We start from the raw sequence: 16,693 nt of genomic DNA on the forward strand, positions 1-16,693 counted from the left end.
GCCCTTAGGGTGGCTTCACACGAGCGTGTTTTTGTGCATACATAGGAGCGCACCTATGTACGTGCAAAAACATGCATGTATGAAGGTCAATGCATTGCCTTCAATGGAGCCGCGGCTGCTGCCAGCGTCTCCATTGAAGACAATGGTCTGCCGGCACCCTGAGTTGTTTTTCAGGGAAGGGCTTTACATATGAGAGGCATCAATCACCCATTTATGAATTCTTTATTCCCCGCAGGGATGAAGAATTTCTTTGCTGCATCTGTCACAGATGTGGCAGGTGCAGTAGGGAATTCTTTTTCCTGGCGGGGATGAAGGAAACATTTACCTGGCCCCACGGGCTTTGAATGAAGTGTTAAAAAAAATATGAAAATACAAAGAACAAAACGTGTTTATTAATTGAATTTTAGTTCTTGAATATATATACAGATTTTATGATCTTATTATACATTAAGTTTTATATTGATGAAATTCTGGTAATAATCAAATTTTCTGTATATCAATGGGAGTTATTAGTTGATTACTATTTATACACATTGAAGTTGTTTTTATGTATATTAATTTAAACACTCATCGAGGAGTGTATTTATTGCACCAAAATACATTTCAATATAGGGTATTATATAGTCCCCGCACGGATCCAATATGGTCTAGGGGAAGAGAATAATGAATATTTATTATGAGAGTCTACGTCACACTCTCATATCCTCTTGTGAATGAAAATGGGAAAAGGAACGCATGTTGCATTCCATCTCGTTTTCTATGTTACGTAAGTCACATGGAAAGCATAAAGTCCATCCCACCAAAGTGATGTCATGATGACGATCTTGACATCTAAAGAGGGCAATGTGATTGTAAGCCTCTATAATGATGTTCCTATATAAATGTATACGGTGAATGTCAATTTTATGCTTGAGAAAGGCGCCATGGGGCACCGAAATGCGTTGCATAGTGATTACATAAATATGGTTATTTTAACCACTAGACCCGTGGGTCTTGAGATTATCTCTTAGTCCTAGAACACAGGTATTTTTACTTTCTCTTTTGCCTGGCTATATTCTAAGCCCCTTGTTATCCAGAGGGCTTTCATCCTCCGATATGCCTCTCCAGGGATCTGGATTAAAAGGGCAAGAGTTATGCCGATTCAGACTTGGACACTAGGTACCAGTGAGGTCCCCATCCAGGTGTCCCACCGTGTACCAGGTAAGTGGAATTCACTTATGATTTATATCAACACTATAGGGCGCTATCATTTGTCAACCCTTTTATTGTATTTGAAATCATGGCCTGATCCTCAACATTTAAGTTCAGACTTGGCCACCGTGGAAGTGAGAAGGCGACCTTATAGAAATGATAAGGGAGAAGTAAAAAGGTCAAAAATCTTAAAGTTAGACCCAACTTTTCTGGTTCCTAGACACTTAATCCACATCTTCAACTGCCTTAGGAAAGATTGTGAGTTTTGTTGTGTAACAAAAAAAATACTTTAACATTGATTAAATACCTAAAAAGTTGATGGTACTGAAAATGTTCATTTTTATCAACACGCGAGCAATTAGAAATTCAGACAATTCTTGTACTTTACTTTAAAAAAGCTTACATTTTTTCAAAAAATAAAATAAAAAGGAATTTATTAGTAAGAATGTAGGCTTCACATGCAATTTACTTCTCAGTAAAGTTATTGCAGGTTGGGTTCCCGGTATACAGTATCCAGCATACAGAACAGCATCATCAAGAAACACCGCCATGCCTGTGTACATCTACAAATGCCGCAATGTATTTACAATATATGATCAAGTTAAGAACTCACCATTTTCTTGTCAGTATCTGTAAGTGTAACCTCTGCATGGTTTTATTTAGCACAATGTTTTTTATACATGGAATGTATATTCATGAGTTTACCAAAACATTGGAATGTGATTCTAAGTATTAGAAAGTGATTTTCATAGAAATGTGAATTCTAACACCTTGACTATGCAAAAAATGGCTACTTGTTAACCATTACTGACTATGGTACATAGTTGATAATTTATTAAAGTGTGTAATAGTATAGCTATACAAAGAAGTAGTTCAGAAATTAATATTCTAAATCAGAATTTAACCCTTTCCAATCCAGTGTCGTCCAACAGCGGAGCTATGTAGGGAAATCCCAATGTCGGATGAGGTCCGGCACATGTTTCTAACAGTATACAGAAGTGAACATTGATACATATATAATAAAACTATATATATATATAGTGCAGCATGACTTAATTTAAAAAAAATTCCTAATAAAATGATCATCACATCATTTTTATGTGTTGCTGTTGAGTAATTCCAAGGAATCCACAATGCACTTTCCCACCTGAAGTAATTAAGAGCTGGAATGGATGCGGGTGGAGCGGGGGAATGGAAAGGGTTAAGACTAACATTGGATTTCGAATACTCCCTGCTTTATTTAATGCTTTCTTCAGTGGAAGAGGGACATAATTTCATATGAATAAGAAATTAATAAATTGGGTTAATATCATGTAAAAAAAGTCCTTTACATTCAAAGAATGCTTTTATTCATAAAGCCTTTAGTAATTTCTAGTCTGAATAGCGGTTCTAATGATCAAAGCAGTGATCTCATGCTCCCCTATACAACATGCATAAATCATGCCCACCACTGCACTAGTACAGTAAGTCGCCAAAGGGTCGTTTTTGTATTTACCATTCATTTTATAGCAGCTTTAATTAAAAGCAGATCTGCTAGATAAATTTTATTGAATTGGTAACATAATAGTCATTTATGGCATGTTGGTTTAATAAAACTGGTTCACAGCATATTGCACGATTTATCCTTAAAAATAAAAATCTCATCATTTACACTTTAAAATGCATTGAGATTTCCATCTTATTTCTCTTTTAATGACAAGAACTGCATTTATTTCTATTAGCAGCAGTAGCTTAGAGGATGGAACTCATAGGATGTAAGCTATATAACTGAAGCAGATGCCAGCTACATTAAAACTAGACAATGTAGTTGCAATTTTAGCCAAGTATCCTTGTGCTTTGAAATCTTGCGGCTTGCATTAACAGATTTGAGCAGAACCATCATCTTCGTCTCCTTCAAACATGAGTGCAGTTTGTAGAGGGTGGGGTCTCCATTTTGCTTTTAATTTCTTTAGCATCACTTTGCATGGAGTTGCAGCCCATCTGACATTTAAATACTTGCTTATAAGCTTTTCGGAAATTTTCAGACAGAAAAGCATAAATAATAGGATTCACCGAGGAATTACTATATGCAAGGCAATGAGCAGTTACTCTGAAGACGAATGAGGCTTGAGTGAGAGGAAAGGTTCCAAATTCTGCCCACAGATGGATCACATGATGCGGGAGCCACGATATCCCGAATACCACCACCACAACAAGGACTGTTTGCGCTGTCTATAAAACACAAATAATAAAGTGAATTAATATTATTTATCACTAATAAGAGCAATAATATACTGTGCAAAACCATCATGTTCTACAGTTACAATACAAAATAGTCAAACCCCATTACAAATAAGGTTAATTTGCCATATTTATATACTTTCAATTGTTTGCAAGAAACCAATCAAACAAGAAATATAACACATGGTTTATCCAAAATTAACACAAAATGCCACTTTTATTGACTACTGCAGTCTTAGAATTATTCAGCCCCCTGAATAGAGTCTCTTATAAATGCACACATTTGCAAACCCGGTATCGCCTCGAACACACCTGATGTAACTAATAAAGGACTTCTTCAGTTATATCAGGTGTTCGTGAGATAAAACACATCGGACACCTGAACTTATTAGGACTTTGTTCAATGTTATGTTTGATTTCATGTTTTAAAAAAAATGGCTAAAGGTCCTTTTACATGATATGAGCTGTTGGGCAAATGATGTCCAATACTTGTCCCAGTGCTGTTACATAGAAGTGAGTATTACTGACATCACTCACAGCACTGCTGGCATGGAGGTGGAGGGGCTAGGGAGCGCTCTTCTCTTGCCCACCTCAATGCACAGTAAGCAGTCATTCAAAAGTGAAAGACTGCTGTTTACATTCATCAGTGAGTTATTCAGTTTTTTGGACAACTGAACAGTCCTCGTTCAGTCGCTGCATGCATTTACATGGGACGATTATTGTTCAATTTCCCAGGGGAGCATAGGAATGTGAGTGATTCTGAATGATAATTGTCCTGTGTAAAAGGGCCATAACTCAAGAGAGTGGTCAAAAAAGTTAAGAAAAGAGATCATTGCCTTACACAAACAATGAAAAGATGGCAAAGGCATTGAATGTTCCTAGAGATATAGCTGGAAGAATAGCTTGCAAGTTCAGAGTTAAAGGAATACAGGTTACACGACCTGCTTCTGACAGAAAGAGGAAGCTATCACTGGATGCCACCAAATTCTTAATTAGGCAAGAGGTCAAAAACTCAAGTGGCTGTAAAACACCAAAAACAAAATTTCATGGCAGCAGAAACTAAGGTTTCAGTTTGCTCAGAAAGACACATACTTCATGCTCAAACTCCAAAACGTACATCTCTACTGACCCAAAACCACAAGAAAAGTCGCCCCACAATGCTCTAAAACATCTAAAAAGCCACAGATATTTTAGGATTCTGTTCTGTGGAGCAATGAAGCAAAATTGTAACTTTTAGGGTCTATGGATTAGCAGTATGTCAGGACGATGAAGAATAAAACATAACATAAAAAGCATATCCAGCCTGCAGTGAAGCATGACTGCAACTTAGTGATGTTCTGGGAATGCTTTGCTAGCACTGGAAACCCGCAGCGTGTGGAAGTCAAGATGGTTTCAATCAATTATCAGGAAATCCTAAGAGAAAGAGTCATGCCTTCTGTGAGGAAGCTGAAGCTTAAGCATCATTGGACCTTCCAACAGGACAATGATTTCATGCATACCAAAAAGTCCACCAAAGTTGGTTTTAGAAGTAGATTCTGAAGTGGCCATCACAATCACCTTACTTGAACGCCATAGAAAGTTTTTGGTAGTATTTGAGAAGGCAGTTGATGTACATAAACCCAACCCAGCCATTGCTCATGTCCCATGCACCAGAGGCTGGTGTGTGGCTATGCATCATGTTTGCAGTAGGATATAAGAACCAAGGGTTCTCTGCTAAGTACTAAATACGCTTGTCATGAACAGGCAGAATAATTCGGAAACTGCAGTAGTCATTAAAAGTGGGATTTTGTGTCAAATTTGGAGAAACAACGTATCTTAGTTGTATTGAGCTATTTAAATTGTGCTTGTTTGATTTCTTATAAACAGCTAAAAGTTTGTAAATATGGAAAATAATCGAATTTGCAATGTGGGTTGAAATAATTTGGATTGCAACTGAAGCTGTTATACCTAGAGATGAGCGAACACGTTCGGCCCCGCCCCTTTTTCGCCCGAACACCGAACTTTGCGAACACCTCAGTGTTCGGGCGAAAAAGTTCGGGGGCCGCCGTGGCAGCGCGGGGGGGTGCGGCGGGGAGTGGGGGGGAGAGGGAGAGAGAGAGGGCTCCCCCCTGTTCCCCGCTACTGCCGCCCGCGCCGCCGCGCATCTCCCCGCCCCCCGGCGGCACCCGGACACTTACGCGCGAACACTGCAGTGTTCGCTAAAGCCGGTGTCCGGGTGCGGATGTGTCCGTAACGGACACGTTCGCTCATCTCTAGTTATACCCTTTAAAGAATATTCTTTAAATGATCTAGAGATAAGACATTTTCTTTACCCATTCTTGCAAAACACAGATGTCTAGCATTGAAAACAACATTCTTCCTGACAATTTTAATAGAAGTTACCATCCTGTAGTTCTGTAGTTGATTCTACCATTTATAGTTTGGCTAAGACACTTGATATTTATTATACACATATGCTGTAGATAGAGTACTGTAGGGATTACCTTCCCATCTGTTCTCGTGAATGGTGTTGGGACGCCTGTCCAATCTTTACCAATTTATTTTAGAAACTTCAAAATATAAGTCATATTATGTTAAGAATTTGGGTCATTTTAGTTGAGTGAATTAATCCAAGCCAGGAAACTGTAATTTGTCCACATTTTAAGTCTTATAAACATTTATTGTACAAGAAAGGGAAGTTTGCCTTATATAGTAATTAGAGATGGGTAAACGTGTTTGTTTGGGACAATTACTCGATCGAGCATCGCTTTTTTCGAGTAACTGCCTACTTGGGTGAAAAGATTCAGGGGGCACTGGGGGGCGGCGGTGTGGAGCGGGGTGTAGCAGTAGGGAACAGGGGAGAGCTTTCTCTCTCTCCCCCCCCCATTCCCCACCGTAACCCCATGCTCAACCCCGGCGCCCCCGAATCTTTTCGCCCGATTAGGCAGTTACTCGAAGAAAAGCGATGCTCGATCGAGTAATTGCTCTAAACGAGCACGTTCGCTCATCTTTAATAGTAATCAACAGATCCCAGTTATACATAAAGAGACAAATTTATTAGGTGTTCTGTGCCTGAATTCTAGCATAAGTTGCCCCTTTTTTGGTGCATATCAATTTAAACAAATTTACTTGATTTGCACCAAAAAGAACAGATGCAATGTCTCTTACTCCACTTTTTAAGAGTATCTAGAATAGTGTCAAGGTCTGAGTGGAGTAATGTTTTTAGAGATATTTATGACATAACTTTTTAAAAAGTTGTATGCCACCCAGCTACTGCAGTAAGATTGTGACAAATTTAGCTACGTGAATCCACATCTGTGAACATATTTAAATATGTGACAAATATATTAACATCATGCGACATTTGATAAATTAGTTGCATCTATAAATAGGAGAAGGGAAGAAAAGCTGTTAGAAAATTGGCGTCAAGAATTCCTTTGGTGATAAATATTCAGCAATGTTTTTTTTAAACAGATTAGTTCTTTATTGAAAATTTTAGTCCACAACCAAAAGGACAAACAATAACAAAAAAATCCTTCCCTCTCTGGTCTAACATATTGATTTAGATCATAAAAACGTAAACAATAATGATTAATGTACAGTATAATTGTGTTTGCAAGAAACCAATCAAACAAGAAAAATGTAAATAGCTCAACACAACTAATAAAACACATGATTTATCCAAAATCAACACAAAATGCCACTTTCATTGACTACTGTAGTTTCAGAATTATTCAACCCCCTTAATAGAATCTCTCATAAATGCACACATTTGCAAATCCAGTATTGTCTCAAGCACACCTGAGGTAACTAATGAAGGACTTCATTAGTTATATCAGGTGTGCGTGAGATAAAACACATCAGAGACCTGAACTTACTAGGACTTTGTTCACTATTATGTTTGATTTCATGTAAAAAAAAATGGCTAAAGGTCCTTTTACATGGTACGAGCTGTTGGGAAAATGATGTCCGATACTCGTCCCAGTGATGCTCGCTCCGGAGCTGTTACACAGAAATGAATATCGCTGGCATCACTCATAGCACTGCTGGCATGGAGATGGAGCGGCCAGGGAGCGCTCTCCTCTTGCCCACCTCAAAGCACAGTTAGCAGTTATTCAAAAGTGAATGACTGCTGTTTACACTAAACAGTTCGTTATTCAGTTTTCTGAACAACTGAGCAATTCTTGCTCAGTCGCTGCATACATTTACATGGGACGATTTCCCCCGGGTGCATAGGAATATGGATGATTCTGAATGATAATTGTCCTGTGTAAAAGGCCATAAGTCAAGAGAGTAGTCAAAAAAGTTAAGAGAAGAGATCATTGTCTGTGTGTATTATTATTTATGAACTTGGTTCTCTTTTGAATTAGTGTTTGCTTTCTATGCTTTCCTGTGTTTACATGTAAAGCTGTGCAGACAATGCACATGATTAAATTATACTACGGTACTACAGTTAGCTCACAAGTAAAGGCCCATTTAGACACAACGATTATCGCTCAAAAGAAATCGTTGTGTCTAACTGCACACACATCGTGCAGTTTTCGTTGCCCCATCACTCATCGTTGTCTTTCAGCGTGCTGAAAGACAACGATGAGTCTTATCAGTGATTCACAGCGGGATACAGCTAATACCATTGTTTCAGCTGTATTCCGCTCCCTGATAACGGGTTGAGTATGAAGAACAGAGCGGTCCAGCTCTGTTCTTCATACCTGGCATGGAGCACTCGTCTGTATAACAGCTGGGCACTCCATGCAGAAAACATCTGGATGCAGAAGACAAGCGGGGACACCACACTGGTCTTCTGCATCCTCCGCTCCGAGCGTCGGGCTGTTTAACAGCTGGGCACTCGGAGTGGGGGAACAGCTGGATGCAGAAGACAAGCGGGGACAGCCCGTTTGTCTTCTGCATCCTCCACTGCCAGAGCAAGGTGATCGCTCATCTTAAGCGATCATCTTGAACTGTAAATGATACAATGATGATGGCTCAAAAGTTGCTTGAGCGACATCTTTTGAGCGATTATCGTTGCATCTAAACCAGCCTTAAATCTACTAAATTAGGAAATTGTATAGTCTACATCGGGGGTGTCAAACCTGTTTTCACTGAGGGCCACATCAGGCTTATGGTGACCTTCAAAGGTCCGATTGTAAGGCCGCCTGTAGACAGCCAGGTCAGATCGCAGCGGGACCCGACCCGAGCCCCTGCAGAGACCAGCGCGGCACCCACCTGCTCCCACGGCTCTGGCTCTGTGATGTGCCAGCTGCCGGTGCATGCGCAGAGCGGAGCCAGCGGCTGGGGAGTGACATTTCTGTGCAGGGCTCTGCGAGACCCTCACTGAAATAGAGCATGCCACGATTTTTTCCCAGCGCGAGATTTCACGCAGACAAATCTCGGCCGTCTGCATAGGATTGCGTTTTCTAACGCAATCCTATGTCCGCTTCCACGGGTGGAAATTCTGCGGGAAATCCCGCAGCGGAATTTCCAACCGTGTGCAGGAGGCCTAAGACAGTATAGTAAGGGCCTGTTCACACAGGTGTATTTGCGTACATAATATGCAGTGAATAGAAGCCACTGATTTCAATCAGTTCATTCACATGATGTATATTTTCACACAGCATGACCCATTTTGTGGCCTACTACACACCCCAATAGGTCATTGAAGTGAATGGGCCACGCAAATACGTGGTGAATGCGCAGGAAACCTATATATTCACTGCATATTTGCGCACCATTTCAATGGGCCCACCTGCGTTCCTTGCGCGACCGAAATGCAATTACACGCTTGTGAACGAGCCATAATAAAGACCCTGATAGTGGCCCCAGTAAAAATAACGACCCCCACAGTGGCCCAATTAGTAATATTAACCACCTCAGTAGTAATACCCCCATGGCAACGTTAGCCCACCCTCAGTAAAAATAAGCACCCCCCAACCCATATACTTACCTCCTCCTACCGTAGCTGTGAGCGCTGCTTCCCCTCTCCTCGCGCTGAGCCCGAATACACACTGATGTCAGTGTATAGCCCGACACACTTCCTCCCCGAGTCCTCTCCTGCGGAACTGATGAGCAGGGGACTCAGGGGAGGAGGATCCCGGCTGCACACTGACGTCAGTGTGCGCCAGAATCAGCGGTAACAGCGCGATTACCAGTGGGGAGCTGCGGCACCCTAGCTGGTAATCGCTGCAGTGGTGAGTGGCGTCGAAAGTAGTGTTTATTGGTCGAGATTGGAGCAATGCTGAATACCAGGTAGCTGCGTGGCTGGGCTGACAGAAACAGCCGAGCTCAACTGAGCTATGTTGCTTCCATAAGTATCATAGACATTAGTGGGAGTTATGCAAATAGAGTAGTACAGTGAGCTATGTTGTTTCTGCAGCTCCTAAGTTTCAAAAACAGCGTAACTTGCTGTGCTACCCAGTTTGCGTAACTCCCATTGACTTCTATGTGAGTTACAAAAACAGCATAGGTTAGGGTGTTCAACTATTTCCATCCTCTTGAATCCCCTAAATGTACTGGCTGTGGACAGTGTGTGTGTGTGTGTGGGGGGGGGGGGGGCAGAACATAAGAAAAGTGAAGGTCCAAGCGGTGGGAAACAGGATACAGATGTTGGTCTCAGTCACGGGGCCTGCCTCTATTAGACTTTTATAGAATATGCCGTTGATGTAAAATGTAGCTGAAAGTGCCTGTATTATTACATGATAGAAAAATATGTTTCTAATGACATTCTAATGAGGTTTTTCATTCAAAATGTCATTGATAACCCTTCTAATACACCCATAAACAGTTGTGACTTCATTTTCTTAGCACAGGAAAATCAAAATGGTTTTTAGCCTGTATGTCCCTTGAGATCTTTTGGCACAATTTAAGGTTGAAATTCATATATAAATTGCAGTGTTTTGTTGTATTATTTCATAACAGTCTTAGAAACCCAAACTCATCAGCAAAGTGTCCCAATGAATTACTTTAGAACATTGACAACTATGATAACCGTGACTTTTTCCATAAAAAATAATTGTATTACTTTTTCCACATTTTTCCACATTTCTTTGTAATGTGCAATAATTCAAAAAAGCTTGGATAAATATTTTCCATATGTATTTTTTATTTCTACTTTTTGCAAATATCATATTTCTGCAGCAAAATGAAAGAAAACTACAAGGAGGCAATTATATAAAAATGGCAACCAAGGAGAAAATCAATGTAAAACACAGAACAAGTAAAAGCTGTTACTAATAATGATTTCATTCTAGCATAGTAGATGTTGACATTTAACAATATTTGTTCTTTGTACTAATTCAAATAAATCAATAACATTTGGCAATTGAGCTGTAAGCTCCAGGTGGCTTCTTACCCTAGGTAGAGTAACATTACAATGATAAGGATTCAAGAAAATAAAGTGTTTCTGGGAATATTTGAAAGAGTTTTCTTAAATTCTTCAGTTTATTCACGAGGTGCTGATAGCTCCACCCATCTATAGTTCAACACCCTTACCATTACTATTGCTTCTGTTTTCATGTTGGCTCTCTGCTTCAAAACTAACTAGCAATGTCTACTTTTAGTGCATTCTATCCTCATCAGCTTCTCTCTCTTCATTTTCTTAAACTGCCTCAACCCACCTGATTCCACTGTGAAAAAAGAAAGCTGCCCCCACAAATTTCTTAATCATCTGCTCACCCTCTCTATACTCTTGCTATTAGCTGTGGATGATATCTTCTACTGTTACTTTTTACCTGCCACACAAAGGCACCCCTCAAGTCTAGTTAATATTTACTATACATCTTCTCCTGTCTCCTTTAAGTGTACTTTCTGGACCTATCACACAACGCAATAAACGCTGCAACATTCATGACCACTTCATTACAAAATCTCTCAATCTGCTGGCTCCCAGTGAAACCTGGATTCCCCTGTCTGACACATCTTCCCTTACTGCTCTAACTCATGATAGGTTACACTTTTCCCATCCCCTCAGAGCTGAGAACAGGTGTGATGAAGGAGTAGGCATTCTCTTTCCATAGTGCATCTTCTAGGTCATCTTCCCTGTCCCCTTTTTACATTGCCTCCTTTTTAGGTCCACATCCTTAGATTATTTCATACACTGTCCATGCAATGTGGCCATCTACTGCCTCCCGGGCCCTCCCTGTCTATGTTTGGATCACTTTGTTGCCTGGCTCAACCACTGCTTATCCAGTGAAATTCCAACTCTCATTTTCTGTAACTTCAACATCCTCATTAATGACCCAATCTCCCAATATGTCTCTCAGCTTTTATCACTAACTTCCTCCCTAGGCCTCTCGCAGCTTATAGCTTCTTTCACGCACAAAGATGGCAGTATACTTGACTTGGTTGACTTGTTTTTCTTCCGTCTCTGTTCTGCTTCTGACTTTGTAGACTTCTCTCTCTCGCTCTGTGATCATAACTTTCTTTCTAAAGTATTTTTGTCCTTCTAAGGACACTGCTACCTATCATACACGTAGAAGTCTACAGGTGGTTTACACCACTGGCATACGGTGGGGGAAGCAGGGGTCGCAAGGGCGACCCGACCCTTGAGCTGAGGGGGCCCAGGGGACTGGCACTGTCGGCCGCATGATGGCTAAGAAGGGAGAGGGGAGAGAGGAGAGGAGAGAGACAGGAGGCAGCGCCGCAGGTCGGCACTCGCAGAGGGGAGGGCTGTTACACGTGGAGCCGGCAGCCAATTACAGGCTGCAGACTCCCACGGCGCGTGGCCCTCCAACTGATAGACTGCAGCTGTGAGTGGTCACAGCTGCAGACTATCAGTCTCTGCCGGCCAGCGATTACCAGGGGGAGGGGCTACTGCGGCTCTACTCACCTCCGGAGTGCTGGATGCACAGGACCTGGGAGACGACCTGTGGCTGCAGATCACATGACCAGGCTCTGGTCATGTGATCAAACGACGGGGGACTTTCAATTACAGGCTGCCCAGAGACTGCTGCAGAGGTGAGTAGAGAAGGAATTGTAATTATATATGTATAGCTGGTATAAGTTATACCAGCTGTATATATATAATTATATACAGGAGATACAAGGGTTACACCATCATGGGACATACCACTATATACAGGGGGATATACATCCTGTATATAGTGATATGTACCATGCTGGTGTAACCTGGAGATCTCCTGTATATAATTATATATGTGCAGCTGGTATAGGTTATACCACTCCTGTATATAATTATATATGTACAGCTGGTATAACCTGGGTATATACTGTATACAGAATCTGCACTAAAATACAGCACACCATGATTTTTTCTCCGTGAGCGGAAAACTGCAATTCCTTTCCGCTGGTGTAGAGGAAAAAACGCTTTTCCATAGCATGCTATGGGTGGTACATGCTGCGGAATCCGTAGGTGGATGCCCGCTCCATATTTCGCAATGGAAATCCAGCCATGTACAGCTGGCCTTAGGCTAATTTCACAGGAGTGAGTCTAATATTGGGCCGTGAAACTATGCCCCATATCACACCCGCCAACGTGTGCCGTCCCCATGAATGTGAGGGGTTGTTGTGTTATAACTAGCTCGCATCACATCATCATATTCTCGTGCGATGCAGAGAAAAACAAAAAAAACATCGCTCCTGTGTATGATCGCATTCAACAGAATGGGGTCATATTCGTGTGCGATTTGTACGTCTTGCAACGCACAAATCTCGCACAATTTTTGCGGCCGTGTGAAAGCAGCCTAAGACATTACCAACAGGTTTTTACGTAGTCAAGGAAAAGAGTCATAATGAGAAGGCTTACACCAAGGGGCTGCATCATGTTTGTAAATTAGCACGGTTTAGGTATAGGTACGGGTACATATGGAGGAGGGGGGGGGGCCCAGCTGAACTTTTGCACCCGTGTCCCTTAACCTTTAGGTACGCCCCTGGTTTACACCAAGCAATTTACTAACTCTTTACAGTCATTGCTGTGATCGATCTTTTCTTTCCCCAATCTGCCTGTTGAACACTACAATGTAACTCTCAAAAACGTGATAGATGAAGCTGTGCCCCCCACACTCCAACTCTTCTCATGTAGACAGCGGTAATCCTGACTGATACCTCAAACATGTTTCCTTCGTGGTGCTCTAGGTGTGCTGAACTTCTGTGGAGAGAATCTCAAAGATTTCCTGCACTATAAATTAATACTCAGAACATACAACTTTGCCCTTCACCATGCCAAACATGGCAACTTCATCTCTCATCTCCTTACTATCCAATAACCTAAAATGACTCTTACACCTTTTACTCCCTTGCTTACCTGCATCTCTCTGCAGTATTTGTAGATCACCACCTGCTCCTTAGTATTCTTAGCTCTATTGGCCTTAAGGATACTGCTCTCGCCTGGTTTTCCTCCTACCTCTCTGATTGCATGTTCACTGTATCATGTGCCAATTCTACTTATTCTCTTCTTCCCATTGTTATTGGGGTTACCAATAAATCCATACAGTGCCAGTCACTGGTTGCCCTTCAAATACATCTAGAATACAATCCAAACTTATCATTCTTACCGATAATGCTCTTCTCAGTACTGTACCTGCCTATATCTGCTCCCAAATCACATTCTTCCACTTTAGCTGTGCTCTCCACCCTCTAATGACCTAAGATTCCTAAATTTGGCTTCAATCCAAACCTCCTATTCCCATCTCTAAGACTTCTCCAGAGTGGCACCAGTTTTCTGGAATGTGCTACCCCAGATATGGTAATTAGGTTAATTTTAAATGGCCACAGTTTTAAGCATGCCTTTTAACCCTTTCCAATCCAATTTGTATCCTGGTTTTCCTAGGGGGCTTGCTCTTTTTCTACCATTATACAATGGCCCTATCTGCTGGCTAAAGCCAGTACTGCATGAGGTGACACGTTGGATAGGCTTCGACAACAGAAAGGCTGGCAATATACAGTAAGAGAACCCTGACGGACATTTTCCAACATCAGAGCTGTACAGCCTTAAATCAAAATGTCTTCAGACGTCAGACAGTGGATTGGAAAGTGTTAAAACTAGAGATGAGCGAGCACCAAAATGCTTGGGTGCTCGTTACTCAGGACGAAATTACCGCGATGCTCGAGGGTTCGTTTCGAGTAACGAACCCTATTGAAGTCAATGGGCAACCCGAGCATTTTTGTATATCGCCGATGCTCGCTAAGGTTTTCATTTGTGAAAATCGGGGCAATTCAAGAAAGTGATGGGAACGACACAGCAACGGATAGGGCAGGTGAGGGGCTACATGTTGGGCTGCATCTCAAGTTCCCAGGTCCCACTATTAAGCCACAATAGCGACAAGAGTGGGCCCCCCCCCTCCCAACAATTTTTCCTTCTGAAAAGCCCTCATTAGCAATGCATACCTTAGCTAAGCACCACACTACCTCCAACAAAGCACAATCACTGCCTGCATGACACTCTGCCACTTCTCCTGGGTTACATGCTGACCAACCATCCCCCCCCCCCCCGCACGACCCAGTGTCCACAGCGCACACCAAACTATCCCTGCCCAGCCTTCAGCTGCCCTCATGCCACGCCACCCTCATGTCAATTTATAAGTGCGTCTGCCATGAGGAGGAACTGCAGGCACACACTGCAGAGGGTTGGCACGGCTAGGCAGCGACCCTCTTTAAAAGGGGCGGGGCGATAGTCCACAATGCTGTACAGAAGCAATGAGAAATCCAATCCTGTGCCACCTCCATCTGGAGCTGCACACATGGGCATAGCAATGGGGAACCTTTGTGCCACACACTATTCATTCTATCAAGGTGTCTGCATGCCCCAGTCAGACCGCGTTTTTTTATAAATAGTCACAGGCAGGTACAACTCCGCAATGGGAATTCCGTGTGCACCCACAGCATGGGTGGCTCCCTGGAACCCACCGGCGGTACATAAATATATCCCATTGCAGTGCCCATCACAGCTGAGGTAATGTCGTGCTTAATGCAGGTGGGCTTCGGCTAACACTGCATGCCCCAGTCAGACTGGGGTTCTTTAGAAGTGGACACATGCAGTTACAACTCCGTGTGGACCGACAGCATGGGTGGGTGCCAGGAAGCCACCGGCGGTACATAAATATATCCCACTGCAGTGCCCAACACAGCTGAGGTAATGTCGTGCTTAATGCAGGTGGGCTTCGGCCCACACTGCATGCCCCAGTCAGACTGGGGTTCTTTAGAAGTGGACACATGCAGTTACAACTCCGTGTGGACCGACAGCATGGGTGGGTGCATAAATATATCCCATTGCAGTGCCTAACACAGCTGATGTAACGTCAGCTGTAATGCAGGTGGGCAAAAAATTAATTTGATTACACTGTAGGCGAGGGCCCCCAAAAATTGGTGTACCAACAGTACTAATGTAACTCAGAAAAATTGGCCATGCCCAACCAAGAGGGCAGGTGAAACCCATTAATCGCTTTGGTTAATGTGGCTTAATTGGTAACTAGGCCTGGAGGCAGCTCAGTAAAAATAAAAATTGGTTGAGGTGAAAGTTTCAACGCTTTAATGAGCATTGAAACGTCTAAAAATTGTTTAGAAAAATGATATGACTGAGCCTTGTGGGCCTAAGAAAAATTGCCCGTTCGGCGTGATTATGTGAGGTTTCAGGAGGAGGAGCAGGAGGAGGAGGAGGAATATTATACACAGATTGATGAAGCAAAAAGGTCCCCATTTTTGATGGTGATAGAGAATGATGCTTCCATCCGCGGGTGCAGCCTACGTATTGCTTAGGTATCGCTGCTGTCCGCTGGTGAAGAAGAGAAGTCTGGGGAAATCCAGGCTTTGTTCATCTTGATGAGTGTAGGCCTGTCGGCACTGTCGGTTGACAGGTGGGTACGCTTATCCGTGATGATTCCCCCAGCCACACTAAACACACTCTCTGACAAGACGCTAGCCGCAGGACAAGCAAGCACCTCCAGGGCATACAGCGCGAGTTCAGGCCACGTGTCCAGCTTCGACACCCAGTAGTTGTAGGGGGCAGAGGCGTCACCGAGGACGGTCGTGCGATCGGCTACGTACTCCCTCACCATCCTTTTACAGTTCTCCCGCCAACTCAGCCTTGACTGGGGACCGGTGACACAGTCTTGCTGGGGAGCCAGAAAGCTGGCAAAGGCCTTGGATAATGGTCCCCTGCCTGCGCTGTACATGCTGCCTGATCTCTGCGCCTCCCCTGCTACCTGGCCCTCGGAACTGCGCCTTCGGCCACGAGCGCTGTCGGACGGGAAGTTTACCATCAGTTTGTCCACCAGCGCCCTGTGGTATAGCATCATTCTCGAACCCCTTTCCTCTTCGGGAATGAGAGTGGAAAGGTTCTCCTTATACCGTGGGT

The 16,693-nt window shown here is 42.8% G+C and overlaps 1 protein-coding gene across 1 annotated transcript in view; it reads right to left on the bottom strand.

Moving 5' to 3' along the window:
- Positions 1-376: 376 nt before the first annotated feature.
- GALR1 (galanin receptor 1) overlaps positions 377-16,693 on the bottom strand; it is a 329,018-nt gene continuing 312,701 nt past the window's right edge. The window contains exon 3 of the mRNA XM_066579473.1: positions 377-3,402. Coding sequence (XP_066435570.1) covers positions 3,085-3,402 — 318 coding nt within the window. The 3' untranslated portion in view covers positions 377-3,084. The remainder of the gene's footprint in view (positions 3,403-16,693) is intronic.

This window comes from Eleutherodactylus coqui, chromosome 9 (assembly GCF_035609145.1).
Source record: "Eleutherodactylus coqui strain aEleCoq1 chromosome 9, aEleCoq1.hap1, whole genome shotgun sequence".
Taxonomy (NCBI): domain Eukaryota; kingdom Metazoa; phylum Chordata; class Amphibia; order Anura; family Eleutherodactylidae; genus Eleutherodactylus; species Eleutherodactylus coqui.